At 40.4% G+C, this 26,425-nt stretch overlaps 1 protein-coding gene across 4 annotated transcripts in view; it reads left to right on the forward strand.

The window, feature by feature from the left end:
* LOC125447829 (mitogen-activated protein kinase-binding protein 1-like) overlaps positions 1 to 26,425 on the forward strand; it is a 161,243-nt gene that overhangs the window by 57,871 nt on the left and 76,947 nt on the right. For all 4 annotated transcript variants that reach the window (XR_007246610.1, XM_048522594.1, XM_048522595.1 and 1 more), the window contains exons 10-16: positions 5,091 to 5,240; positions 8,397 to 8,572; positions 9,557 to 9,648; positions 15,472 to 15,597; positions 18,365 to 18,432; positions 23,111 to 23,232; positions 24,856 to 24,931. Coding sequence is in view for 3 of the 4 variants with exons in the window: in XM_048522594.1 (XP_048378551.1) it covers positions 5,091 to 5,240; positions 8,397 to 8,572; positions 9,557 to 9,648; positions 15,472 to 15,597; positions 18,365 to 18,432; positions 23,111 to 23,232; positions 24,856 to 24,931 (810 nt within the window). In the remaining variant the exon portion in view is untranslated. The remainder of the gene's footprint in view (positions 1 to 5,090; positions 5,241 to 8,396; positions 8,573 to 9,556; positions 9,649 to 15,471; positions 15,598 to 18,364; positions 18,433 to 23,110; positions 23,233 to 24,855; positions 24,932 to 26,425) is intronic.

A 26,425-nucleotide genomic window follows, 5' to 3' on the forward strand; every position in this document is an offset into this window, starting at 1 on the left:
ATTTTAAAAATACTTCATTGAGGTACATGACAACTTATACCATATGTAAGATATTAGCAGTTGTGCACAAAAATGTGAAGATAGTTTTTGGAGCTTTTGTTTAAAATTATTCCTCTGGACAGTTTGAAAAGAGATCCCTTGCCCAACAAAGGGGAAGAATCTTCAACCCCACAGTCCATAAGCACCTGGTCATGCTGGGCTCACATTCCACTCCTCACAAGTGCTCAACCTTCCTCCCCAGCTCTGGGCTAGACCTCGTAGAACATAGAACAGTACAGCACAGTACAGGTCCTTTGCCCCACGATGTTGTGCTGAACTTTTACCTGAGGTCTATCTAACCTCCATCACTACCTTAAGCTATCATCCATACGCCTATCTAATAGCTGCTTAAATGTCCCTAAATAAGGCTAACTCCACCTCCCGACCACGCTGAGTAAAGAGCCTACCTCTGACGTCTCTCCGATATCTATCTCCACTCATTTTAAAACTGTCCCCTTGTAAAAGCTACCCCCAACCTAGGAAAAAGTCTCTGGCTGTTTTACTCTATCTCTACCTCTGATCATTTTGTACACCTCTATCAAGTCACCTCTCATCCTTTGTTCTAAAGAGAAAAGCCCTAGCGCTCTCAACTTTTCCTCGTAAGACCTTGCCTCCATTCCAGGCAACATCCTGGTAAATCTCCTCTGCACCTTTTTCCTAATGCTTCCACATCTTACCTGTACTGAGGTGACCAGAACTAGACACAATACTCCAGATATGGCCGAACGAGGCTTTTGTGTAGCTGGAGCATAACTTCACTGCTCTTGAACGCCATCTTAACAAACACTATCCACCTGGGTGGCAGCTCTCAGGGAACTGGAAACATGAACCCCAAGATCCCTCATCTCCTCCACACTGCCAAGAATCTTTCCGTTAACCCTGTATTCTGCTTTCAAGTTTGTCCTTCCAAAATGAATCACCTCACGCTTCTCAGGGTTAAACTCCATCTGCCACTTCTCAGTCCAGCTCTGCATCCTACCAATGCCGCTCTGTAACCTAGAACAGCCCTCCGCCACTGTCCAAATGTGACCCACCTTCGTATCATCCGCAAACTTACTAATCCACCTTTCCACTCCTTCATCCAAATCATTTACAAAAATCACAAATCGAAGAGGACCCAGAACAGATCCTTGTGATACACCACTTGTAACTGAGCCATGTCGAATATTTTCCGTCCACGACCACCTCACTGCCCCAGACTGCCTGCACTTGCCACCTCGGCTTGCCTGTTCCTGCTGCCACCACTGCCTTGGGCTGTCTGTTCCTGTTCTCGCTGTCGCTTGCCCTGGGCTGCCTAGTCCTGATCTCGCTGCTGGCTGCCCGGTGCAGGATTTTCATCCTACATGTCCTTGAATTCGGCCACTATTTAAATGTGGGCGCCTGTTTATAGGACATCTGGTTTAAAGCTGGCGGATTGCATGCGCTGTGGAGCAGTAATTTTGCAGAGTTGTCATACAAAAGGACAAGATGGTTCAGCTCACTGAACCCATGCTTACTGTCTGTGGAGCGATATAGCCAGTTATACTCTTATTTAAAGTGTACTTTCAAGATACTTTCGAAATCTTCCTAACTATAATTTTAAAAAATACAGAGGAGGGTCTTCAAACTCCAGTGAGGTTAGAACAAAGAACAAGAAAAATTACAGCACAGGAACAGGCCCTTTAAACCTGCACCAACATGCTGCTTGTCACCCTCTTCAAAGTCACTGCATTCTTCTCGTTATGTCGCGACCAGAATTGAAAACGATGTTCCAAATGTGGCCCAACTAAGGCTCTATAAAGGTGCAACATTACCTGCCAAATTTTGTACACAGTGGCCCAGCCGATGAAAGCAAGCATGCCGTATGCCTGTTGACGATTTTTGCCATCTGCATGGCCACTTTCAATGACCTGTGTACCTGTTAACCCAGATCCCTCTGCGTATCAGTACTCTTTTTAGGGTTCTGCCATTTACTGTATGTTTTCTATCTGAATTAGACCTTCTGAAATGCATTATCTCAGATTTTTCCAGGTTAAACTCCATCTGCCATCTCTTTTACCAAGTTGCCAAACGACCTATATCCTGCTGTATCCTTTGACGGTCCTCATTGTTCCTACAATTCCACCAACCTATGTGTCATCGGCAAACTTACTCATCAGACCAATTACGTTTTCTTCCAAATCATATACATACATTACAAATAGCAAAGGTCCCAACAATAATCCCTGAGGAACAACATTAGTCACAGCCCTCCATTCAGAAATGCACACTTCCACTACTATCCTCTGTCTTCTATGACAAAGCCAGTAACCAGTTTTTTTTATTCCATCTTGCAAGCTCACCTCTGCCCCCGTGCAACTTTACTTTCTGTATCAGCCTGCCATGAGGCACCTTCTCGAAGGCCTTACCGAAGCCCACGTAGACAATATCCACTGCCCCACCCTCGTTAATCATCTTCGTCACTTCTCAACCAAGTTCATGAAACACAGCCTCCCCTTCAAAAAAACCATTTGCCTCTTGCTAGTATGTTGACTTATTTCCAAGTGGGAGTAAATCTTCTCCAATAATTTCCCCACCACTAACATAAGGCTCACCAGCCTGTAAATTTCTGAAGATTTCTCTCAAGGCTTGAGCAATTTCCTCTCTCGCCTCTGTCAGTATTTTGTGGTACATCTCATCAGGCCCTGGGGACTTGTCTGCCTTCATGTTTTTCAAGACCTCTAATACCTCCTTCCTTTTGATCTCAACATGACCCAAACTATCTACACACCCTTCTCCAGACTCATCATCCACCAAATTCTTCTCTATGGTGAATACTGATGCAAAGTACTCATTTAATACCTTGCCCGGTTTCTCTGGCTCCACACACAAATTCCCTTCCCTGCCCTTCAGTGGGACAACCTCTGCCTGGCTACCCTCTTGCTCTTTATACATGTATAAAAAGCCTTGCAATTTTTCTTAATCTTGTTGGCCAATGACTTTTAATGACCCCTTTTAGCCCTCATGACACCTTGCTTGAGTTTCTTTTGACTTTCCTTGTAGTCCACCCTTGCTTTGTGTGTTCCCAACCTCCTAACCTTGATAAATGCTTCCTGCCTCTTTGAATTAGCCTTATAATATCTCTCATTATCCATGGTTGCTGAAATCTGCCTACATATCTGTTCTTCTATCTCTGGCTGTTGGAAGACCTGTAGTAAACCCCAAACAGTGTGGCTGTACCCATATTGCCTCACTAATGAGCCGTCTGAGGTGTCCTCCTGCAGTACAGCTATGACTTTACTCCTTAACAAGTAGTGCAACTCCCCCACCCCTTTTTTTAATTCACCTGTATCCTGCCTGAAACACCTGTATCCTGGAATGTTAAACTACCAATCCTCTCCGCCTCTTAACCAAGCCTCTAAGAGCTACAACATCAGAGTTCCTAATACTAATCCAAGCTCTAAGTTCATCTGCCTTTCTATCTTAACTGTTACACTTCTTGCATTGAAACAGATGAACTTCAGTCTACCGGACCTGCTTTGATCCTGCCTGCTCTTACTTTGTGTCTTACTGGCCCTATTCTCTAGTTTCTTTTCAATTAATTCACCTTTGCTTTGGTTCCCAACCCCTGCCAAGCTAGTTTAAATCCTCCTGAGTGGCACCAGCAAATCTCCCAAACAGGACAGTTGTGCCCCACCAGTTTAGATGCAACCCGTCCTTGTACAGTTCCTACCTGCCCCAGAAGAGATCCCAATAGCCCAGATATCTGAAACCCTCCCTACTACACCATCTGTTTAGCCATGTGTTGAGCTGTACTATTCTCCTATTTCTAGCCTCACTGGCACTTGGCACAGGAAGTAATCCTGAGATTGTAACCTTGAAGGTCCTGCTCTTTTAACTTTCTAACTAACTTCCTGAAGTGCTGCTTCAGGACCTCGTCACTCATCCTACCAATGTTGTTAGCACCAACATGTGGCACAACCTCCGGCTGTTCATCCTCTCTTCAGAATGCTTTCTACCTGTTCAGAGACATCCTGGGCTCTGGCACCAGGGAGTCAACACACCGTCTTGGAGTTGCTTTTACGTCCACAGAAGCGCCTATCTGTACCCCTAACTGTAGAGTCCCCTGTAACTACTGCTCTAGTGTTCTTTGTCCTTCCCTTCTTAAGAACAGAACCAGCCATGGTGCCACCAATCTGTCTGGTGCTGCTGTTAAGTCTCCTTCATGTACGTGCACACACCCCGCCCTACCAAACTGTATCCACAATGGTATCCATGTTAGGATTTTGGTACAGTTAATTGCTGTAGCCTTTACAAAGTGGTGAGGGTATCTAATCCATTTTTCCTTTGGCTTTTAGTTGGGGTTATTGTTTCTATCAATGGATCAAATACAGTTTTGCATAAATTTGAGAAGCAAGCAAGAAAGACTCCCAGATTTGGACTACATATTTCTGAAAGTGGCTGTACTCACGTGATGATTCTTTGTCCTTCATTACCCCTAACCAATTTGAAATGTCCAGCACACAATTTTGCTTGAGGACCGTATGCAACTTTGTTGGGTAGAACAGTGGCTCAGTAGTTAACACTGCTGCTTCACAGCATCAGGAACCCAGGCTTGTTCCACCCTCTGGTTGCTGTCTGTGTGAAGTTTGCATTTTCTTCTCATGTCTGTGTGCGTTTCCTCTGGGCACTCCCATTTCTTCCCACAGTTCAGAGATCTACAGGTGAGATCGATTGGCCATGCTAAATTGCCCATAGAGTCCAGGGATGTGCAAGCTAGGTGGATTTCCCAGGGGATAGGTTAGGGGCTTGGATCTGGTTGCGATGCTCTTTTTGGAGGGTCGGTGTTGATTTGATAGGCCAAAAGACCGGCTTCCACACTAGGGATTCTGATTCTGATTTCCTGCAACACCCTTTCCCCAAGAAATGGTCAAGCAATTATGATGGGCCATTTACTTGCATCAAATCAACCCCCCCCATAATTGCTTCTTAAGCTTGTTTGGTATGTTGAGTGCAATTTAACCATGTTGAAGTGCAATATTTTTGTTGGATAAAGTGTAAATGTTGGATTAATCTTTTTATTAAATTTTCAGGTTTATCCTGAATTGGAAAATAGTAGTCAAGCTTGCCTGCCCTCTGCATCTTTCCTCACTTGCTCATCGGACAATACTATAAGATTATGGAATGTTGGTGCAGCCTCTGCATTTCAGCTCACTTCGTTCCACAGGAATATTTATAGTACGGTGAGAGTTGTCTCCCTACCTTTTCATGATGTAATGAACTTTGTCCATGGGGTAAAATTTATTATTAATACATTTAATTCATGAACCCGCTCATTTGCAATAGCAATAATGTTGTGTAATGAATCCTACCCAGCAGCACTGTGGCTAGGTGAGAGAGAGTCTTTAATTCTGTTTAAAGACAATTGACAAGAGCAGCAAGGACCATTCCACAACACAACCACCTTGTGTTGTGCTGCTTATTAGCACCAACAGTGTGGCAAAATAGGATGTACATATTATGTTGAACATATGATATAGGAGCCGAATTAAACCATTTGGTCCATTGAATCTTTGCCAATTAATGAGATAATGGCTGCTCTTAAAACTTCCATCTCCACTTTTCTGCCTATACCCCATAACCTTAATTTCCTTACTGATTTAAATATATGCCTGTCTTGTCTTGAATACATATAATGCAGCCACAGCCTCCTGCAGTTTTAAAAAAAAATCCAGATTTATTACAAACACAAACAAACCAGAAATTGCTGGAAAAACTCAGCAGGTCTGGCAGCATCTGTGGAGAGAAATCAGAGTTAACATTTCTGATCGAGTGACCCTTCCTTAGAACTGATTTATCCCCTCTGTAAAAAGAAGTTTCTTCTCTGTTTCCTAATATGGTGACCCTTTATCGTGGGATTATGCACTGTCCTGAAAAGAAAAATAGCCTGTCTGCATCAACCCTATCAAGCCATCTAAGAATCTGGTACGTTTCATTGAGGCTGTTTCTTGTTTTCTAAGCTCCAGTGAGTGTAGGCCCAACCAGCTCAACTTTTCCTCAAACAACCTCCATTCCTGTAATCAACCTAGTGAACCTATCAAGGACTGCCTCCAATACCCATACCTTTCCTTAGATTAGGGGACCGAAATTGATCATGTATTCTTAATGTGATCTAACTGGTGCCTTGAATAGATTTAGCAAGACTTTGCTATTCATAAATCCCTTTTGAAATATAGGCCAACATTCTGTTTGCCTGCCTTATCCATGCTAATATACTATCTGCAACCTCTTTTATTAAGAGGGCTGTTATTAAGTAGCTTTATGTTCAGTACTTTTATCAAACACCTCTGGAAATCCAAAATATATTACATCTACTGATTCTCGTTCATCTAGCCTGCTTATTACCAACTCAAGGAATCCTTATAAATTTGTCAGAAATGATTTCCGCTTCATGCTATTTTCACTTGATTATATTCTGTATTTCTAGATTCTTTGTTTTTACATTCTTCTATATTAGACTAATATTTTCCTAATAGCAAACATTAAGTTGCTAGACCTATAGTGACCAACTTAGTGTCTATCTTCTTTTTGATATGCTTATTAAACTGATTATTTTTTTCAATTTTATGGGACTTTTCCAGAGTCTAAGCATTCCTGGAAGATTACGTCCCCTATTTTTGTAGGTACTACTTTTAAAATATCCGAAGATGCGTCCTTTTAGGTCAAGGGACCTATTTACTTCTAGTCATTGGTTTTTCAAGTACTTTCTCTTTAGCGATGATTATTCTTTTTTTTAATGTATTCTACCGTGAATCCTGAAGGAAAAAATAATTATTCAACTTGTGTGCCAATACTGGATCCTCATTATTGTTTCCCAAGTCTCATGCTCAAAGTGGCCTATGTTCACTTTAAAGAAGCTCCTATTGCCTGCCTCGATACTGCTGGCAAGTTTACCCTCCAATTTTATGTTGTTCTTTTATTGTTTGGTTGTCTTGTTGATTTTTTTTAAGCTTTACTAGTCCTCTGGCTTATCACTAATCATTGCTGCACTCTCTCCACCACTTGCCCCCACCCTATTTCGATTTGATGCTATCTTTCATTTCCCTGGGTAACGATGGTTGGTTTCTGAATGGGGAAGGGCTTTAGAAATCTGAGGTACGAACGGACTTGGATGTTTTGGTTCAAGATTCTCTCAAGGTTAACAAGTGGGTTCAGTTGGCAGTTCGAAAGGCAAATGCAATGCTAGCATTTATTTTGAGAGGACTGGGATACAAGAGTAGCTGAATCTGTATGAGGCATTTTGGTCCAACTGCATTCAGGATATCATGAGCAGTTTTGGGCTCCGTATCTTAGGAAGGATGTGTTGGCCTTTGAGGGGATCCAAAGAAGGTTTTCTTCATATTCACTCATGGAATATGGATATTGCTAGCAGGCCAGCATTTATTTCCTGCCATTTGCCCTTGAGAAGGTGGTGATGAGCTGCCTTCTTGAGCTGCTGCAGTCCAGGTGCTGTAGGTCAATTCTCCCTTGGGGAGACAATTTCAGGATTTTAGCGCATTGACAATGAAGGAATGGCAATATATTTGCAAGTCAGGATGGTGAGTGGCTTGCTGGGGACCTTGCAGAGGTGATGTATGCTACCCTTGTCTTTCCATATGGAAGTGGCTGTGAGTTTGGAAGGTGCTGTCTAAGGATCTTTGGTGAATTTCTGAAGTGCAGCTTATACACATGGCTGCTATTGAGCCTCTGGTGAAGGCAGTGAATGTCATGCTAATCAAGTGAGCTGTTTTGTCTTGAACACCGTGAAGCTTCTTGAGTATTGTTGAAGCTGCACCCAATTTACAAGAATGATACCAGGAATGAAGGGCTTGTCATATAAACAGTGGTTGTGGAGTCTGGATCTGTACTTGATGGACTTTAAATGGATTGGGGGTGGTGGTGGGGGGGAATCTCATTTAGACTTAGCGTTCTCTGAAGCCTGGTTAGAGTGAATGTGCAGAGGATGTTTACACGAGTCAGAGAGGCTAGGAGTGCATATCCTCAGAGTGCAGAGGTGACTTTCAATTCTTGCAGGTTGAGAATTAGGATTAAAGTTAAAAAAGCAATTGCTGTACACTAAGCTGGATAAACTATAAGGCGAGTTTAGGAGTCCTTTAGGCTGGGTTGCAAAATGGAGGTTTCGGAGTTTGGCTTAAATAACTGTAAACTGTGAAGTAATCAAACAAAGTTTGTTTGTTCCAAACTGTAATACGTGTGATAAACTCCAAATAATGCTTCCCCTTGAAAATAAGAGTGTTGCATCTTGCATTGCTTGCCCTTTAATCTGGCCAGTTGCAGTTGTGATAATGGTTTGCAGTGCGTTCTTAGCTTGTGTGTTTGACTCATGTTTGTCCTTCTAGGACTTGATTAAAGTTGTGTACGTTGATGACAATATCCAGCATCTCCAAGATACAACCAGCAACCCCGACCGAACTGAAAATGGAGCAACCTCAGAGATAAAGTCAGGAATTAGGATCATAACCATCAGTCCTGATGGGCAGCACCTCGCTTCGGGAGATAGAATGGGTACCCTGAGGTACACGTGATGCTAGAATGCAGGATGTTTTTTGAACTTAAATTCTCATTCTTCTGCGTAATAGTACTGACAGCCTGTCTTCTGCTAAAAGTGGAAGTTTCATGATTTTGGACTGGATGGTCATGAAAAGAGTCCCCAGAGTACTTTGTGCTGAAGAGCATGATGTTGATGTGTCAGTTTCACAGTGGTGTATGATTTTTTATTTTGCACACCTATGCCTACACTGAAAAAGATTAATTTGTGCTTGGTTTGTGCAGATACTTTTGGACTGTCACATAGTTGCATTAATATAAAAGGGAGCTACTCGGAGTCAGAGGTCTTCAGTACTAAAAAAGGTCCTTCATCACATCTGTGCTGATCAAAACAAACACCAAACTATTCTAACCCCATTTTCCAGACTTTGGCCAGTAACCTCATTTTCCTGAGTTAGTCTGAGAAAAGCGTGCTGTTATGCCACAGCTTACTACAATATACTAAATCCTACACTTTAATAGTAATCAAACTGGATCAACAGGTGGAAAAAGGATATTTTTAGTAAATCACCATTATATCACTTCAAGGAAGATATAAAAGAAAATTTAGTATTTATATTTGTATATTAATTGTCTATATTGGTCAAGATTGGGAGTGGCTATTTTTATTTGACACAATTGCAATCTCTCTATGTTCTTTAGGTTAAGTGTAAAACTTAATGAGCCTGATGTTTCGAACGCCCTCAAACACCTGCAATCTTCCTGTTGTGACTTATATTTTTGTGTCCTGTGCTTTATTCAGTTAGTTCTCTGGATGTGGTTCTGTTGCCCACACTTTTTGCCCTTGAGAAAGCGGCTTTGAGTGGCTCAATCTGTTTGAAGTATCTCCTGTAGAGCTTCTGCATAGGGAATTATGTTACAAATATTTTTACATTAAATGTCATGTTTTAGGGTTTCTCAAAATAGTTAACAATTGTTAGTTGGATTTTACCTTTGTGCCTTGTGCTTTCAGAATCTTTGACCTGCAATTCTTGGATGAACTGATGAAAGTTGAAGCTCATGACTCTGAGATTTTGTGCCTGGAGTATTCGAAGCCTGAAACAGGTGCGTACTTCTGTGAATTTCACTACTGACTCTTTTGACTACTGCTTCTAGGTTTGTTTGATTTTTCTTGCTATTGATTTGACTCGCTGCTGATCTTGAGTTGGCTTTGAATAACTGTTGTTTTGTACCTAAATATGGTTGAATTTTTGTGCTCTTGTCTCCCAGTGTTGTTATTTGAACTATACTAGTGTCAAGACTACAGATGCACCAATAACTTGACTATGAATGAGTTTAACATAAAACTGTGATACTGCTTCGTCATTGTGCTAGCTATTTTAACATTGTAGCTATCACAGGAAACTGGGATTGAGTATTGAATTTGAATTGTTGAGATTTTCATCCTAGCAGTGATTGTCAAAAGATTCTAGCCTTTTCTGAGAATTTCACAATTTATATTGTGATACAGCATGCTATTAAAAATCTTAAGAATAAAAGTTTTACAAGAAACTAATTTTCTGTTAGTTACCAGTCCAGTGTTATAGATGGGAGCTACAGTTAAGAATGCAGTTTATAATTTGAGTGCATTTAGAGTCATAGCCATACAGCACAGAAGATCCTTTTAGCCCAACCTGTCCATGCTGACCAGGTTTCCTGAACTGAACTAGTCCCATTGCATGTGTTTGGCTCATATCCTTCTAAATCTTTCCTATCTATATATCTGTCCAACTGTCTTTTAAATGTTGTAATTGTTCCCAACTCTATCACTTCCTCTGACAGCTCATTCTATACATGCACCACCCTCTGTGTGGAAAAGGTTTTCACTCCGGGAAAAGAACTGGGCTATCACTTTATGTCCCTCATGATTTTACAAGGTTCCCCCCTCGGCCTCCTATACTCCAGGGTAAAAGTCCCAGCCAATCCAGTGTCTCCTTATAACTCAATCTTTCTGGTCTCTGTAATATCCTTGTAAATATATTTTTGCATCCTTTCCAGTTTCATAACATCCTTCTATAGCAGGGTGACCAGAATTGTACGCAGTTGTTTGTAGTGATAGTTTTTTTTTGATTTCTTGAACTCCTTTTTAGGTTAAAATGTGGTTCATGTTGACATAAGTAATGTCCATTTCTGAACCCATCACCTGATAAGTATCTAAAGAGAAAACATTCTGAGAATAGCACTAGGGACAGGGAACTAGAGTCGTGTGGGTAAACAGGAGAAACGGTCAATGGAGATCAGGGAATCCTGTACACTGTTTTGAGTGGTATAAAGGGACATGATAATTGGGCAGTCATCTCAGCTCCAGGACATGTCTGCAGAAGATCCTCTGGGATAGTACACAATAATGGGTAATATCCTGGCTTGGGCTGACAAGTGGCTCAAGTAACATTTTATGCCGTACATGAGTCAGGCAATGATCATCTCCCACAAGAGAGAATCTAACCAACACGCCTTCACATGTGTTATCACTGAATTCTCTAACTGTCAACATCTTGGGAATTACCATTGATCAGAAGCAAAAACTGGATTAGCTATATAAAAACTCTGTCTACAAGAGCAGGTCAGAGGCTAGGCTCTTTTCAATAACTCCCCTCCCTACTTCCCACTTGCCTAGATGAGTGCAGCTCCAATAACACTCAGGCCTGAACACCATCCAGGGCAATGCAGCCACTTGATTTTTGCAACACATCCACAAACACTCTCACCCTTCGCCACCATTGGCAATCACTTACTAATGAGTAAGATTGACCACTTAAGAAATTCCATGTCACTGGCCATGGTTTTCTGGGTCCGTCCTTGTAGTTGGTGAGCCTAATCCTATTGGTGCATTCTGACAAGACATTTGGCAGCTGTTTGAGAGGTAGAATTGGTTGTTGACCTTGTTGGCATTGCTTTCTCAAGTTCCTCTTTTGTAATTCCTGTTGCTGATGAGTGTTTTCGAAAAATTGTATGCTTTCATACAGGAGGTTCCTCAGAGTTGGTTTCTTCTGAGCGAGGGTCTCCCGGGGTTGATGTCTATGTTACACTTCTTGAAGTAAGTCTTCAGAGTGCTTTTGAAACAATTCCTTTTGTCCTCATGTTCAACTGCTTTCTTGAACTGAGCAAAGATAATTTATTTTGGTCGTCAGAATTTGGGCATTCTTTGCATACGACAGCCCAGTGGAGATGGTTTCAGATGATCATAGCCTCAATGCTGATGTTATTGATTTCTTCAAAGATGCCGATCTTAATGTGCCTACCCTTCCAGCTGATGTACAGAATCCATGTCAAACAGCATTGCTACTTCTCTAGGGCTTTGAAGTGTTGTCTTTGTTTTGGAGCAGTATTTAAGAGTTGGAAAGACAACTGCCTTCTACATTTTGATCTTGTTGTCAGTGCAGATGTTGTGGTATTTGAATATTTTCATCCTTAGTCACTTGAAGGTAGTACTCTCTGATTAGATGTTTTGTTCGATCTCTGAATCGATGTCAACTTTCGCTGAGAGGTGGCTGTCCAGGAAGGTGGGGGTTATTTCATATCTGGGAAGATTACTCCATTGATCTGAATGCAGGGTTAAATCAGAACTTGCCTTGAAGCAGGTTGATTCATTTTTTTTAAAAAAACTGGAATGTTCTTGAGTTTGAGGCTGAGACCAATCCTGTGGTACTATCACAAAAGTGCTAAGCGAGGCTTGAAGGTTGCATTCCAAGAATATGATGATGATGTTATTTGCTTACTGAAGTCCTGTAAGTGTCGTCAGTGCCATTTTGTTCCTGGATTTTAATCAGTTGAAGTTGGAAAAATTTTCCATCCATCCTGCAGGCAATATCTACACCACTAGGAAGCTTGTTTTTGACAAGGTGAAGGACAATGGTGATGCGATAGAGAAAAAGGCAGGAAGCAGTGACCCCCTTCCTGCTTAACTCCAGTCTTGATCTTGAAGGATTCTGATGTACCATTACCAATAACATTGGTAAAGCTGTTGCTGACATGTTGTACAGGAAATTGAGGATGTTGATTAATTTCTCTGGACTGCCAGCCTTTGACACGGTCTTCCCACAGCACCACCTGACTGAGTCGAGAGCCTTGGTCAGATCAATGAAAGCCACGTAGAGTAGTTGGTATTGTTCCTGGCATTCCTGTTGGAGTTGTCGAACAGTAAAAATCATGTTCATTGTTCCAGTTTGGTTAGAAACCACACTGGCTTTCAGAGAATTTTTTTCAGAGATTGGGAGAAAGTGTCTTCTGAGGATTTGGGCAGTTATCTTCCTGGCGTTGGAAACTCGGGAGGCTTCTCGTTAACTCTCTCAGTCCACTTTGTCGTCTTTCTTGAAAGTGCTGATGGCAGAATCCTTGATCGACAAGGGATTCTTCTTTGTCCCAGAGTTTCCAGAACAGTTGATGGAGATGATTAGTAAACTATTCTTAAGGTTTGAATTGAAATCTCCACTGAAATCCTGTCCAGTTCTGAAGCTTTTCCATTCATTCTTTCTTTAATGGCAGCTTCAAATTCTGCAGTACTAGGTGTTAATCCAAGATCATCTTTGTGGAGTTTTCCTGAAACAATTGTATCATGGTTTAGGGTTTATTTGCAGTGTTCTCTCCATCGAAGACTGTTTTCTCTGTCTCTCAGAAGGGTTTGATCCTTGCTCTGCACCAGTTTGAGTCCAGCAGTGCTGTGTCAATATATACTGCCTTGGTGATACTGAAGAAGTCTGGGTATCATGCTTGTGAGCAAGAATTGCAGCTCTTTAGCTTTCTGATTCCATCATTGGTTCTTGATTTCTTTGTTTCTTCATTGTAACTGCACGTTTGCTGTTCGACAGTTTCTCCTGCTTGCCTTGCTAGTGTTGTTTTGCCAGGCACAAAGAGCTTTTCTTAGATGATGTGGCCATTCTTGTTGAATCCGTGTTGGTGTATGCTGGTCTTGTTGCCCATGGTTTCTTCATAGCATGGCAGCCTTCAGCAATTTCCAGATTTCCACCAGTCCATTAAAATAACTACTTTGGAGATTTTGGTAAAGTCATTGTCAAAGAATTATTGGTCTGCTTGGTTATTGAAGCTGCTCAACAGGAACTTTTTACAGAACTGTTTCTTTATCTTCAGCTTCTTCTGGTGGTATTTAATGGACATGAAGGAGTGGATGACTTGGTGATCTATCTTGCAGTTATCTTCAATATTCATCATTTTGGTAATCTTTTTGGTCTCTGAATTGAATGATGACACAGCCAACATTTTTGTTTCACCAAAAAGACTATGTTCTGTTGGTGTTCTGCACAATTAGTGAGCACATGGTACACTGCAAAAATTCTCAACACCTTCTAAATCCATGATTGCTAACATCTAGAAGGATAAGGGCAGCAGATGCAAGGGAGCACCACTTCCTTCAGGTTCCCTCCAAGCCTGTCGGCATCTTGGAAATGAAATGTATTGCTGTTTCTTCAGTATCCCTAGGACAAAATCCTGGGACTCCTTGTTTGACTATTTTGGGGGTGAACCTACCTTAAGTGGACTTCAGCGGTTCTAGCAAACTGATCACCACTACGTCCTTGAGCACATCTAAGTGCACATGTTTAAGGCAATTGGCAGAAGAACCGATGGCAACAAGGGGAAAAATCTTTGTTTTGCGCAACATGTGGTTATGATCTGGAATACTTTATTACAGGTGTAAGAGGGAGGTAGATTCAGTTGTGGCCTGTGAGAGAATTGGGTAATTATTTGAAGAGCAAGTGGGGACTGGAAATGACACTGCAGTGTAACTGGGTGAATGTGCTTGCAAAGAGCCAGCGTGGCTATGTCTGGCCAAATAACCACTCTTCTATGAATCTTAGAATAGTTACAGCAATCTATGGTTATCAATTAAGATGCATAATCAAATAAGAAGATGGGCTATCCTGTTCGTTACCCCAAACGGATTGTCGGAGCTACGGTGACAACTGTGGTTTTAAGAGATATACGTTGTGCTGGTTTTGTTTTTTAAGATTGGCTTTAAGTCGGAGGTAGTGAGCTTCTAGAGTAAACAGCTTGTGAAGCTTTGTGGTTTTATTTTAGAAAGTTGGAACAATAGAAGCAGCTTAAAAAGCTGTGGTCAAGTTCCCACAGAACTCCCTCCCTCTTACACCTGTCGTAAAGTATTCCAGAACAAGGATATTTTAATTCTGGCTTTCAGCAGTTGTTGGTGAGGTCTTGAAGTGGAAGCTTCCCCCCAACCGTGCCCCCCACCCCCACCCTCGTCTCTTTGGTTACTTGCAAAGTTGTAGGTTCTGCTCCTGCTCCTGGAGTTGCATGGGAAAATCTGTTTTCCAAATTTGACTTTTGCAAAGACTCTGTTTATGGGATGTTACTATACTGGAACCACTAATTAGTTTTGACCAATCAATTTGCATCTAGAATACAACACCTCACCCTTACCTTTTAAAATAAAAGGTTGGCATCTAGACTATTTTCTGAATATTTTGAGGCAGTTTAGTCTGGTCCACAACGGTATATTATGTTGCTAGTGTTCGAAGGGTTGAGTGCAAAACAATTGTTCTGATTTTTTTTTCCTTGTCTGCTGGAAATCTATGTTGAAATAATCATTTGCATTTCAAACTGTTACTTGAATGTTCTGTTAACTATAGGTATATTAAACTTCTTCTAAACTTTAACAGTTCTGCTTAATTTTGAGATTTTCCATCTTTTCAACCACCAATGAGAACTGAGAGGCTTAAAGAATGGAGTGAGTCTAATTTTGTGTTGTGAAGTTTACTGAAATTTTAACACATTTATCCTTACTACATGCAGGTTACTGAATAATTCAAATTCATTTTCTTCTTGAAACAATTTACCCAATAAAGACAAAGTATTTACTTTAACCTCTTCAGGCATTGAACAGGTGTTCAGTGTATTTTAATATACTTTATATAGGAATGAATCTGTTGGCAACAGCAAGTAGAGACCGTTTAATTCATGTTCTGAACGTGGACAGACAGTACAGCCTGGTGCAGACGCTGGATGACCATTCCTCATCTATTACTGCTGTGAAATTCGCAGGTATGTGTTTAGAGCCGAAATAGTTATCCTGAAGTAACTTGACGACTGAAACAAATTAAATTTAATTCTGCATGCAACTTTGCAATGTTAGTTTATAAACAGCACCTTTTACACAAGTGTGATCTTTGAAATGAAATTAACTTTGGTGCAAAAAAGTTGCAATTGAAGGTTATCCGACTGAAATTGGCGAAGTAATGAGATGGACTTTCAAAACAAAATGTTCAGGAACCCCCATATTGCTGATTGTGTGTATTTTAAAAAAAAGTATTGAATTGTCCTTGCAGCTGCTTGTGCTTTTCCTATCTGAGGCATGTGTACCCCATGTTATCTCACCAGTGGCTGCCACTTGAGCCAGACTCTCATTTTCCAGAGGTTTGGAACACTGACAGTAATTGTAGTGTCTACTTGTGTGTTGCTTTTTAATACTATTTGCAGCGAAAGCTGTAGCTGAATTGGCTTCCTGATGGGATTCCATAGTTACAGCTCAAATGTTTAATAACGTTGTGGAGAGTGCCTTGCTCTAAATTGTCAAAGTCTATTTCCAAGAGCAAGAAAAGTAGTATCGTTGTTTGAGAAACATCTTAATAGCAAGCATCAACAGAAATAACATACAGCAAACTTTTTAATAACTGGCATGTATGAGACCAGGAATGTGCTGGTTGATCTGATATATTCTGGATAATCAAGAAGTGGAGATAGTGAGAACTACCGATACTGGAGAATCTGAGATAACGAGGTGTAGAGCTGGATGAACGGAGCAGGAAGGCTGACGTTTCAGGTCTAGACCCTTCAGAAAGAAGAAGGGTCTAGACCCGAAACGTCAGCCTTCCTGCTGTTCTGATGCTGCTTGGCCTGCTGTGTTCATCCAGCTCTACACCTCCTTACATCTTTAATCAAGAAGGGGGTAGTGTAGAAAGTTGTTTATAGGATACAACAGGATATAGATCTGTAGCAGATATGGGCAGAGAAATGGCAGATGGATTTTAATCTGGATAAGTGAGAGGTGCTGCACTTTAGGAGATCAAATGTTAAGGAAGCGTATGCAGTTAATGGCAGGACCCTGAACAGCAATGGTGTACAGAGTGATCTTGGGGTTCAGGTCCATAGCTCCCTGAAAGTAACCACAAAAGTGCCTGGGGTGGTAAAGAAGGTGTATGGCATGCTCGCCTTTTATTATTCGGGGAATTGAGTACAAGAGTCAGGATGTCATGTTGCAGCATTATGAAACTTTGGTTTGGCTCCAGTTAGAGTACTGAGTTCAATTCTGGTTGCCACGTTACCGTAAGGATGTGCGTAAAGACTTTAGCGTGGGTGCAGAAGAGGTTAGCCAGCATTAGCTATAAGGAGAGGCTAGAAAAGCTCTGTTTGTTTTCTCTGGAGCAGCAGTGTCTTAGGGGAGACTTGATAGAAGTCTATAAAATTGAGATGTGTAAATAGGATTGATTGTCAAGAGAAGATCAGAACTGCTGATGCTAGTTGATAGTCAGAATCTCTTTCCCAGAATTGAAATGCCTACTACTAAGAGACATGCATTTATGGTGAGAGGGGGAAAGTTCAAAGGAGATGTGAGCGACAATTTTTTTATATTGAGAGTGGTAAAGACTGGAACACTGTCAGAGGCGGTAGTGGAGGTGGATATAATAGGATGGTTTAGGAGATTTTTAGATAATCGCATGAATATGCAAGGAATGGAGGGCTATGAACCAAAGTCAGGCAAAAGGGATTAGTTTAATTTGGCATCATGTTCTGCACAACCTCATGGGCTGAAGTCCTGTTCCTGCGCTGTACAGTTCTGTGTTCTGAGTCCACATAATCAATGTGAAAATTAAGTAAATAATAGAAACATAATGTAAGGTTATTTATATCATTGTACTTTATTTACAATACAAATCGTTTCAATAATAACTTTGCCCTAAATAAAACTTAGTGGCTGACAGCCTTCTGGCGCACCTTCAACTGGCTGGTAGGCCATTGTGGTAGATTGCAGCATTTGAGGAGAAATTGAATCAATTGTTGATATTTCATGTGACCATTCAGTTGAACAAGTATATTTAACAAGTATTTTTACATTGAGGTAAATAAATTAGAAAGGTACAAGAATTAGACTGAATAACACATTGCGATATTTCAGTTATATAACTTTTCTTAATTTACTAAGAGTACCGGTTCATTCGCTGTCAGTTAAAACAAAGTTTGTTGACTTGTCAGTACTTAGGAAGTTTGTCAACTATGATATTAAGAATCATCTACAATTGCCGTATTAACCTTCTAGGGTCCAGGTTGCCTAGTTTGAACACTTGCTTATAGCTGCAAAAGGTCATTGGTAAAGGAAAAATGCCATGAGTCTAAGTTTATTAGATAATGACGCAAAGCTAGCCATATTTGTGGTAGGGAGAATACAGCATATGTTCTAATTGATTAACTGGGATGATTGCAAAACCTTGTTGAAAGAGCAAAATATGTTTTATAGCTTGTGTTTTTTGATGCTGTGCATCACTTTGGGTATTTTGTTGGAGTAAGGGATTTTTAAAACACCTTTTGAACTGTTAGTTGAAGATGGTTAATGTAGCTATAGTAGGATGTTTTTATATATAGTGTATATTACGTTATGCATATGTGATCTGTACATAAAGAAACACTCTGGAGATTGAGGTGTTACCATATACTCCTAATCTCTCTCGATGACGAGCATTATTTTATGTATGTGCATAATGGGTTTTTAACAACTTTTAATCTGAATTATTCCTTTTATTCTCCCTTTTTGTAGCCAATGACAGTGTCAAGATGGTTAGTTGTGGTGCTGATAAAAGTATCTATTTCCGTACAGCACAAAAGGTAAAAGTCTCACTTTGGTTCCCAGCGTTTATTTTGTGATGCTTCACTTAAACTTCCTACATATTTGCTTTTACATTTGTATGGCAACTTGCATCCCCATTAAGGGTTTCCCAAAACATCTTTTGCATCCAGTGTAGTGACTTCAATACTGAATTAATTTAACTGTTTGAAGTTCCACAAATTGTTATTATGTGGTTTTATCACGAGTAATGTACATTTGGTTGATTTCTTACCTTGCTTTGTTGACTTATTCAGAATCTGGCCAAGTTTGGAAATTCATTGTGTTAAGTGTTACTGGGGAAGGTCTGTGTTGATAAATATGTTGCTTAACCCAGTAGGTTTTTACCTCTTTGTTTTGTTTTCAACCTCTTCTCTTCTCCTAACCTTTGTTTCCTATACAAATGAACTTTTCTAGTTCTCTGCCAAAGCAGTTCTGAAATTATCGAATGGTTGCAGCACCAAAGGAAAACATTTGGCTTATTTCCTTGCTGCCTCTCTCCAAGACCAACTTTATTTGGTCCCATTTCTGTCTTTTCCACGTAGCTCTGCAAATGTAGTCTCTTTTTGTATAGTATCCAAATCACTTTGAAAGGCTGTGTTTTGTATCTGCCTTCATCTTACAGATGACCAGTGCTCTGAAAATAATATTCCTCATCATGGTTGCGCCTTCTTTCCACAAAGTCAATAAGAGCCAGAGAATACCGCACAAAGGCTCTGAAACTACACCACCACTGGTCAATCTTGATCTGGTCCTTTGCCTCATCTCCCATTTCCTGGCTGATCCTCAAAATCTACTTTAATCAAAGCAAAATGATGCTGAAAATCTGAAATAACAGGAACTACTGGAGAGACTCAGGCCTGGCTGCATTTTTGTAGAGAGAAACAGAATTAATGTTTCAAGACCAGTTTAATTGTTCTTTGGAGCTGAAAGGGCCTAGAAAATGGTTCTTCTGCTATTGACTAAGTGGAGAAGCAAGATTGAGGGTACCAAGAGCAAAGACAAAGTTAGTATTATAGTGGTAAAGCAGAGATTGATATGTAAAATAAGTTTAAGTGTTAGGTGTGAAAACAAAGCCAATGAGACAAGGCGAGGAAGGATGAGGAATGTAACAAAAATTAAGGGCAGATGTTGTACAACTCTGAAGTTTAGAACTCCATAATGATTTCCTGGAGGCTGTAATGTGCCTCAGTAGAAGATGAAGTGTTGCTTGTCCCACTTGCATTGAGCCTCTTTGGAGCATTGTAGCAGAACAAAGACAAATGATAGCATGAGAGTAAGGTAGTTTATTTAAATAAAGAATAGAAGAGAGAGAGTGTTTGGTGTGGTTTAAAGTTAACAATCTCTACCTTTAATGTCTGCAAAATGAAAGAGCTGGCCATTGACTTCAGTAAGCAAGGTGGAGAGCACAGTCCTATCGATGTCAGTAGAGCTGAGGTGGAGGTGGGTGAGTGTGTCAAGTTCGTAGGAGTGCCAATGACCAATATCTACCCTGGTCCATCCACATTGATGTGATGGTCAAGAAAGCACAGCAGCACCTCTACTTTTTAAGAGGCTACAGAAATTTGCCATGTCCATAAGACACTTAGCAATTTTTATAGATACACTATAGAAAGTGTTCCAGCTGGATACGTCACGGCTTGGAGTGGCAGCTTCTCTGATCAGGACTGCACGAAACTGCAGAGTTGTGAACACAACCCAGTCGATCGCACAAGACAACCTTCCATTCATTGACTCTATCTGCAATTCTTGCTGCCTTGTAAAAGCAGCCAACATAATCAAAGAAGCCTCCAACCCCGGTTATAATCTCTTCCATCGGGCAGAGGATACAAAAACTTTAAACACACGGACCAATGGATTCATGAACAACTTCTTTCCCACTGTTATTAAATTTCTGAATGGACCTCTCAAATATTAAATTCGGTGTTGACCTTGTTCTTTGTGCACCTTCCCTGCAGCTTTCCTAGCTCTGTTTTATTATCCTTACGCACTTCATATAGTGTGATCTTCCTGTAGTGCACGGAAAACAAAACTTTTCACTGTACCTATGTGCACATGACAGTAATAAATCAAATCAAACAGGCAAGTAACTAGGCACAGCAGCGTCTCCGTCTCGAGTCAAAGTTCAGAGATTTCTGACTCTGGAAAGAAATCCATCATCTGTGTCTTATTCTTAAAATGTGCCCTTAAAAATTCCAGAATGAGGGTGACATCCTCATCGTCTTTATATTGCCAAGTACCTCCAAATCTTGTTTCAATTAAATCAAGTTTTGTTCCTCAGAAGTTAGCCCAAGTAATTGGACCTTTCCTCAGAATCAGTCACTCAAGAAATCAACCTAGTGAACCTAGTTTGGCAAAAAGTCTCAAATGCAAAAAAGTGTCCCTCCTCAAGGAGACCAAAACTGTAAGCACTACTACTACTTGGTCATGCTAAAGGCCACATAAGGTTCTAGGACAGGCCAAACAGAGTCCAGCCCAGGAATTTCTAGGGGCTTGGTTCTCCACCAAGAAGGCCATCAACTAACAAGTAGAATTATACCCACTACATACACCACAATGAAGAAAAACTGGAAATGAGGTGACCAATTCCAGCGCATCCCAGAATTTAAAAACCAGGTGGGAAAACACAACAATACTTCATCGGAGGCTGCACTGATGATGTTACCCAGCAGGGTAATGAAACATCTGTGAACTAACCAATCAGCTTGGTGAGTGAACCAACCACAAAGGCCACGTAGTTGTGACAAAATTTGAAATAAAAGGAGAATACTTGAAATACTTAGCAGGTTTGGTAGTATATGCCCTTGCAAAACTGGAATCAGTGGGATTCACGGGGCCCTCTCTGATGAAGGGTCTAGGCCCGAAACATCAGCTTTTGTGCTCCTGGGATGCTGCTGGGCCTGCTGTGTTCATCCAGCCTCACATTTTATTATCTTGGATTCACGGGGCAAACTGTTTGGTGGTTGGAGTCATACCTGGCACATAGCAAAATGGTGTGGTCATTGGAAGTCAGTCATTTCAACTTTGGGACATCTCTGCAGGAGATCATCAGGGTGGTGTCCCAGACACCCAACCATCATCAGCTTTATTAATGACCTTCCCTACATTATAGGGTTAGAAGTAAGAATGTGCAATCAGTATGCAATGTTCAGCACCATTTATAACTCCTCAGACACTGAAGCATTCAGTGTTCAAGTATAAGATGTTCTGGGCAATATCAAGGCTTGGGCTGACAAATGGCAAGTAATAAAAACCAACAGAACTGTGGATGCTGTAAATCAGGAACAAAAACAAAGTTGCTGGAAAAGCTCAGCAGGTGTGGCAGCATCTATGAAGGAGAAAACAATTAATGTTTTTGGTCTGGTGACCCTTCTTCAGATTGCCCAGCATTTGAGTGACATGAACATTATTTGCCAATCAACAGCCCCAATAAGAAGCAATCTAACCACTGCCCTTTTGACATTCAGCAGTGTTATCATCATTAGGTCCCCTCTTATCAATATCCTGGGAATTACCATTAACTGGATGCTCAACTGAACTTGTCACATAAGCGCAGTGGCTACAGAGGCTGGGAATGCTGCACTGAACAACTCACTTCCCGACTCCCCATAGCTGTTCTGTCCACCATCTACAAGACACACAAGTCATGAATGTGATGGAATACTCCCCACTTGCCTGGATGAGTGCAGTTCCAACAATACTGAAGAAGCTTGACACCATTCAGGACAAAGCAGCCCGTTTGCTGCTCTGGAAGACACCATCTTCCCCTCAAATCCACTCACTATCCTGACTTGGAAACGTGTTACTGCTCCCTCATTTCACTGGGTCAAAACCCTGGAATTTCCTCCAAAGGAAATTGAGTCTACCTGCAGCACATGGGTTCCAGTGATTCAAAATACAACTCGCTGCCCTCTTCGCAAGGGCAACTAGGGATGGGTAATAAATTATGGCTGGCCAGCTAGCCACACCCCTTCTCCGTGAGTGAATTTATTTGAAACATGCTGAGAAACTCTTGAGCACAGTTTATTCCACCCACATTGAGATAAATGCTAAAATTCGATTTGGCTTAATTATTTCACTTTACCTGAATAGTAACTACTTGTGCTAAATGTTTGAAAGCGCCCAGATTCCTCTATATCATAGCATTCTGTAATCTCCCTTCACTTTAAATAACATACTTCAAGTCAAAATTAATACCCCCAACACCACCATGTTCCACCACTGTCTAAGATTTCTTTTAAAGTTTTGCAACTGATTTTTAAAACTCGCTCTGTTCTACCAAATATTAGTATTACTTCACAAAATAGTGGGATACTTGGTAGTAAATTTTGAGGACATTTAAGGAAATGGTTCTGCTTTTAGCAAAAGCAGATGACTCATTGTTGGATAATAGCTTAATCTCCACATTAAAAAAAAATAGATTTCTGGTATTGCTGTTGATGGTTGCGCAGAGCTGTAAGTTTTTTTTTCTCTTAAATGAAAATCTTTTCATATCTCATGCTGTCTTGTCCTCTGTCCCATAAATTTTTAGCTGCAAGTACCTATTTTGCTTATCTATAGGTAGAAATTACAGTTTTTGGGGGGGTGGGGAAATGGTTTGTAATCCAAATCTTTCCACAGCAATGATAGTCTGAGATCCTAGAATTTGCCTTTCAGGCAATATAAATTTTCTTTTGGCAGTCTGTTGATGGAATTCAGTTTACACGAACTCACCATGTGGTCGGAAAAACAACATTATACGACATGGATATTGATATCACACGGAAATATGTAGCTATTGGCTGCCAGGACAGAAATATTAGGTATGTTTTCTTCCATTGTTGGGGTAGGGATATGTGGTCTCTCTTTCAAAATTGCATCAAACATTTCTCAAATCAAGTTGTTTGACATAGAGTAAAATTAATTTTTTATTTTGAATGCTAATGATTAGGTGAAATATTTCTGGTGACTATAACTTAATGCAAATGTCAACTTGGTTAACCTACTTGGATAGAGTATCTTAAAATTTTTAAGAAAACATTTCTGTCCCAATGTGTTGAGCACGTTATCTACCTGGTTATCTGTCCTTACCCTGCCCTGTACCACCTGTAACTAGAAAAGCAGAGTTCAGTTTTCAGCCCCCATTCCCTGACTAACACAAAATTCATGAATTCAGTTAGACTCTGTGCCTTACCCTCAAATCAGATGTAAAATTATAGCCTACACTTAGCGTCTGATCTGTATTGGCATTCACCTGGCTTCTTATCACCCTCTGGCATTGTCCAGTTCTCGTAGTAAATCCTGAAGTTTAAAACCATGATATTCACAACACCTAACCAATTTCTCAATTAATCCACTCTTCAATTTGATTTTAATTTGGAAGAAACTCCTCTGTATCTGAGTTTGGATTGTAACCACCTTTTAGTGCGAAGTTAATTGAGGAATCTGATCTGGATGAACAAGTGCAGTGCATTGTGCTAATATAGAATACAAGTATGACATTAATGAGCCTGTAGTTTATTTCTTGTCCATTTATGGCATTCTGCTATTTTCTTCTGTGCACTGCTTCCCTTATGGCAAACATAAGCAGGTGACCTGCCAAGACTATGGTTGCCAGGATTAGTTTGACATCACTTCTGTCTGTTAGCAAACACACTTTCCTTCTTTGGTGATTATTCCCTCCCAACATCTTGCCAACCCTGTCGTCCCTAACCTCCCATTTGTGACTGATTTATAAGGATGGAAACTGAGGTATTGCTGTTTCTTCTAATTACTTTTTGTTGAAGTGCAGTATCACTGATTAGTAGCCAACTGTTATTTTTTGCTTCACCCACTACAGAACACTGAGTTGTACAGTATATTTAGAATTACCAAAGGACTATTGGTTAAGAATTTGGGTGTTATTTACTGTTGGTGGTTTGAACTAGATCTACCTTTTTGCATTTAGTTTGTAGCCAAACTATACAGCCTAGGAAGATGAAAAGTATGATTCTTTATCTGTGCTGGTCTTGGCTGTGATTATAGTTGAATTGGATTCTGACTACAAGGCTAGGGAGGCGGAAGATGGGAAAAATAATAAAGAACTGTGAATGCTGGAGATCGAAAACAAAATCAGAAATTGCTGGAAAACTCAGCAGATCTGGCAGTATCTGTGTAGAGAAAACACTTAGCATTTCAGATCCAGTAACCCTGCAGATCTCAGTTCGGAGAACAGGAAAGATGAACCTGGGTTCCTATTCCTGATAGCTATCCTCAGACCCCTTACTGAATTCTGTCCTCAGTGCTTCCAATCTTTGAAGTTAGAAATGCAAGTAACTAACAAATAACAATAACAACTAACATGTTATTTGAAGCTCTGCCTTGACACTTCTTATATATGGATGGCCATGAAGTTATCTGATTCCTTTTAATAAAATTAAACTACCTTTATTATATTGACATTGCAGGGTATTTACCATTGACAGCGGGAAACAAAAGAAATGTTTCAAAGGTTCACAGAGTGAAGATGGAATCCTCCTGAAAGTAAGGAATACAAGTCTCAACAACATCTGAAAAAGCACTTTTTTAATCCTGACTTTTCACTAATTTTCCAGGAGATGTAATGCTTTACCAAAATCTATAATACTGCATCCAAAGGTCTCAAAATTAGCTAGAGATGTTTGGATGTGTGGATTGTAATTGTAATAATCAAGAAACTTAAGAATAAGAACACAAAAAAATGTGTAGAGGGATGCGGAACAAGTTCAGTTGAGGAAACCTGGTTAGCATGGCCAAGTTGAGCTAAAAGACCTGCTTCTGTGCTGTTTACCTGTATATCCAAATAAGCATGTTTGAAGTTCAAAAGCTAAATTGCAATGTGATTTCCATCAAAAATTCATGTGCAGGCTTGAGTAATGGAGTAAGTGTACAAATATGTAATGATCATGTAGCAATAGATCAAATAAATGCAGCACCTGTAGGATCTAAGCATCACAAGTCAAGCAGTGACTATCCTAGCAGTGCCAATCACTGTTGAATTGCAGTTTCATTCCTTTTAACTTGTCCCCCCCTGGGATCCTCACTTTCCTGACGTTTAATGTCTGATGTGGATCAGCACAGGGTTGGTGCTCGAGGTCAAAATATGCTTTTTTTTAAAAACCATGGTAACAAGTATTCCAAGGCTTAAAGATCCAGACCCTCGTATGAGAAAATCTAAATTAGTAAACTAAGGAGGAGTTGGATGGAAAATGGTAGTGTACTGGCTAGTGAAGTGTTTTTGACTGGGTTTAGGAGAAGGGGATCTGGTATTTGGTAGGGGGGGCGCACAGTTAGTTTTATAATTAGCGAAAGTTGGGGTAGGATTTAATCCCTCCAATTTTTCCTGCCTAGCAATAACGTCACTAATTCGGAATTGTTCTATTCCCCAATTCCAACACGGAATTGGTGCTTTTTCTTTTTGCAGGCTTAAACACCAGGTTGAAAAATCAAAGTTTAAACTTCCCAGGTAATTACCACTCAGTTGGTCTGTCAAGGCATCCAAGAGGCCCTAATGCTTTTTGAGGAAAGGAAGAGGACTAAAATGTCCTGGATCAGATGAGCAAAAAAAAATTATCCACCAATTTCTAACCTCTTTTCCAGAAAGACTGGAGACAGGAATGTAGGAATTTATAGGTCACAACCCAATATATCATTGGGAAATGCTGAAATCCACCATTATACAAGTAGCAAGACATTTTGAAAATCATAGTACAATTGGACAGGATCGACATGATTTTTGTGAAACGGAAAATGTCTGGCCAAATTTTATCGGGGCACTTTGAGGATGTAACGAGCAGGATGGATAAAAGGGAACCAACAGGTGTTGTGTGTTTAGTTTTCTGAAAGACATTTGATAAGGGGCCACAAAACCCATGATAAGATTTTGTGTTGCTAGGTAATATGTTAGCAGAAGTAAAGGGATGGGTAGCTCACAAAAAAATGGAGCTGGGATTATTTTTTAAGTTACCACTGCAACTCATAAGGTGCTGGGTTATCAGG

The sequence above is a fragment of the Stegostoma tigrinum genome, chromosome 39 (assembly GCF_030684315.1).
Source record: "Stegostoma tigrinum isolate sSteTig4 chromosome 39, sSteTig4.hap1, whole genome shotgun sequence".
Classification (NCBI taxonomy): domain Eukaryota; kingdom Metazoa; phylum Chordata; class Chondrichthyes; order Orectolobiformes; family Stegostomatidae; genus Stegostoma; species Stegostoma tigrinum.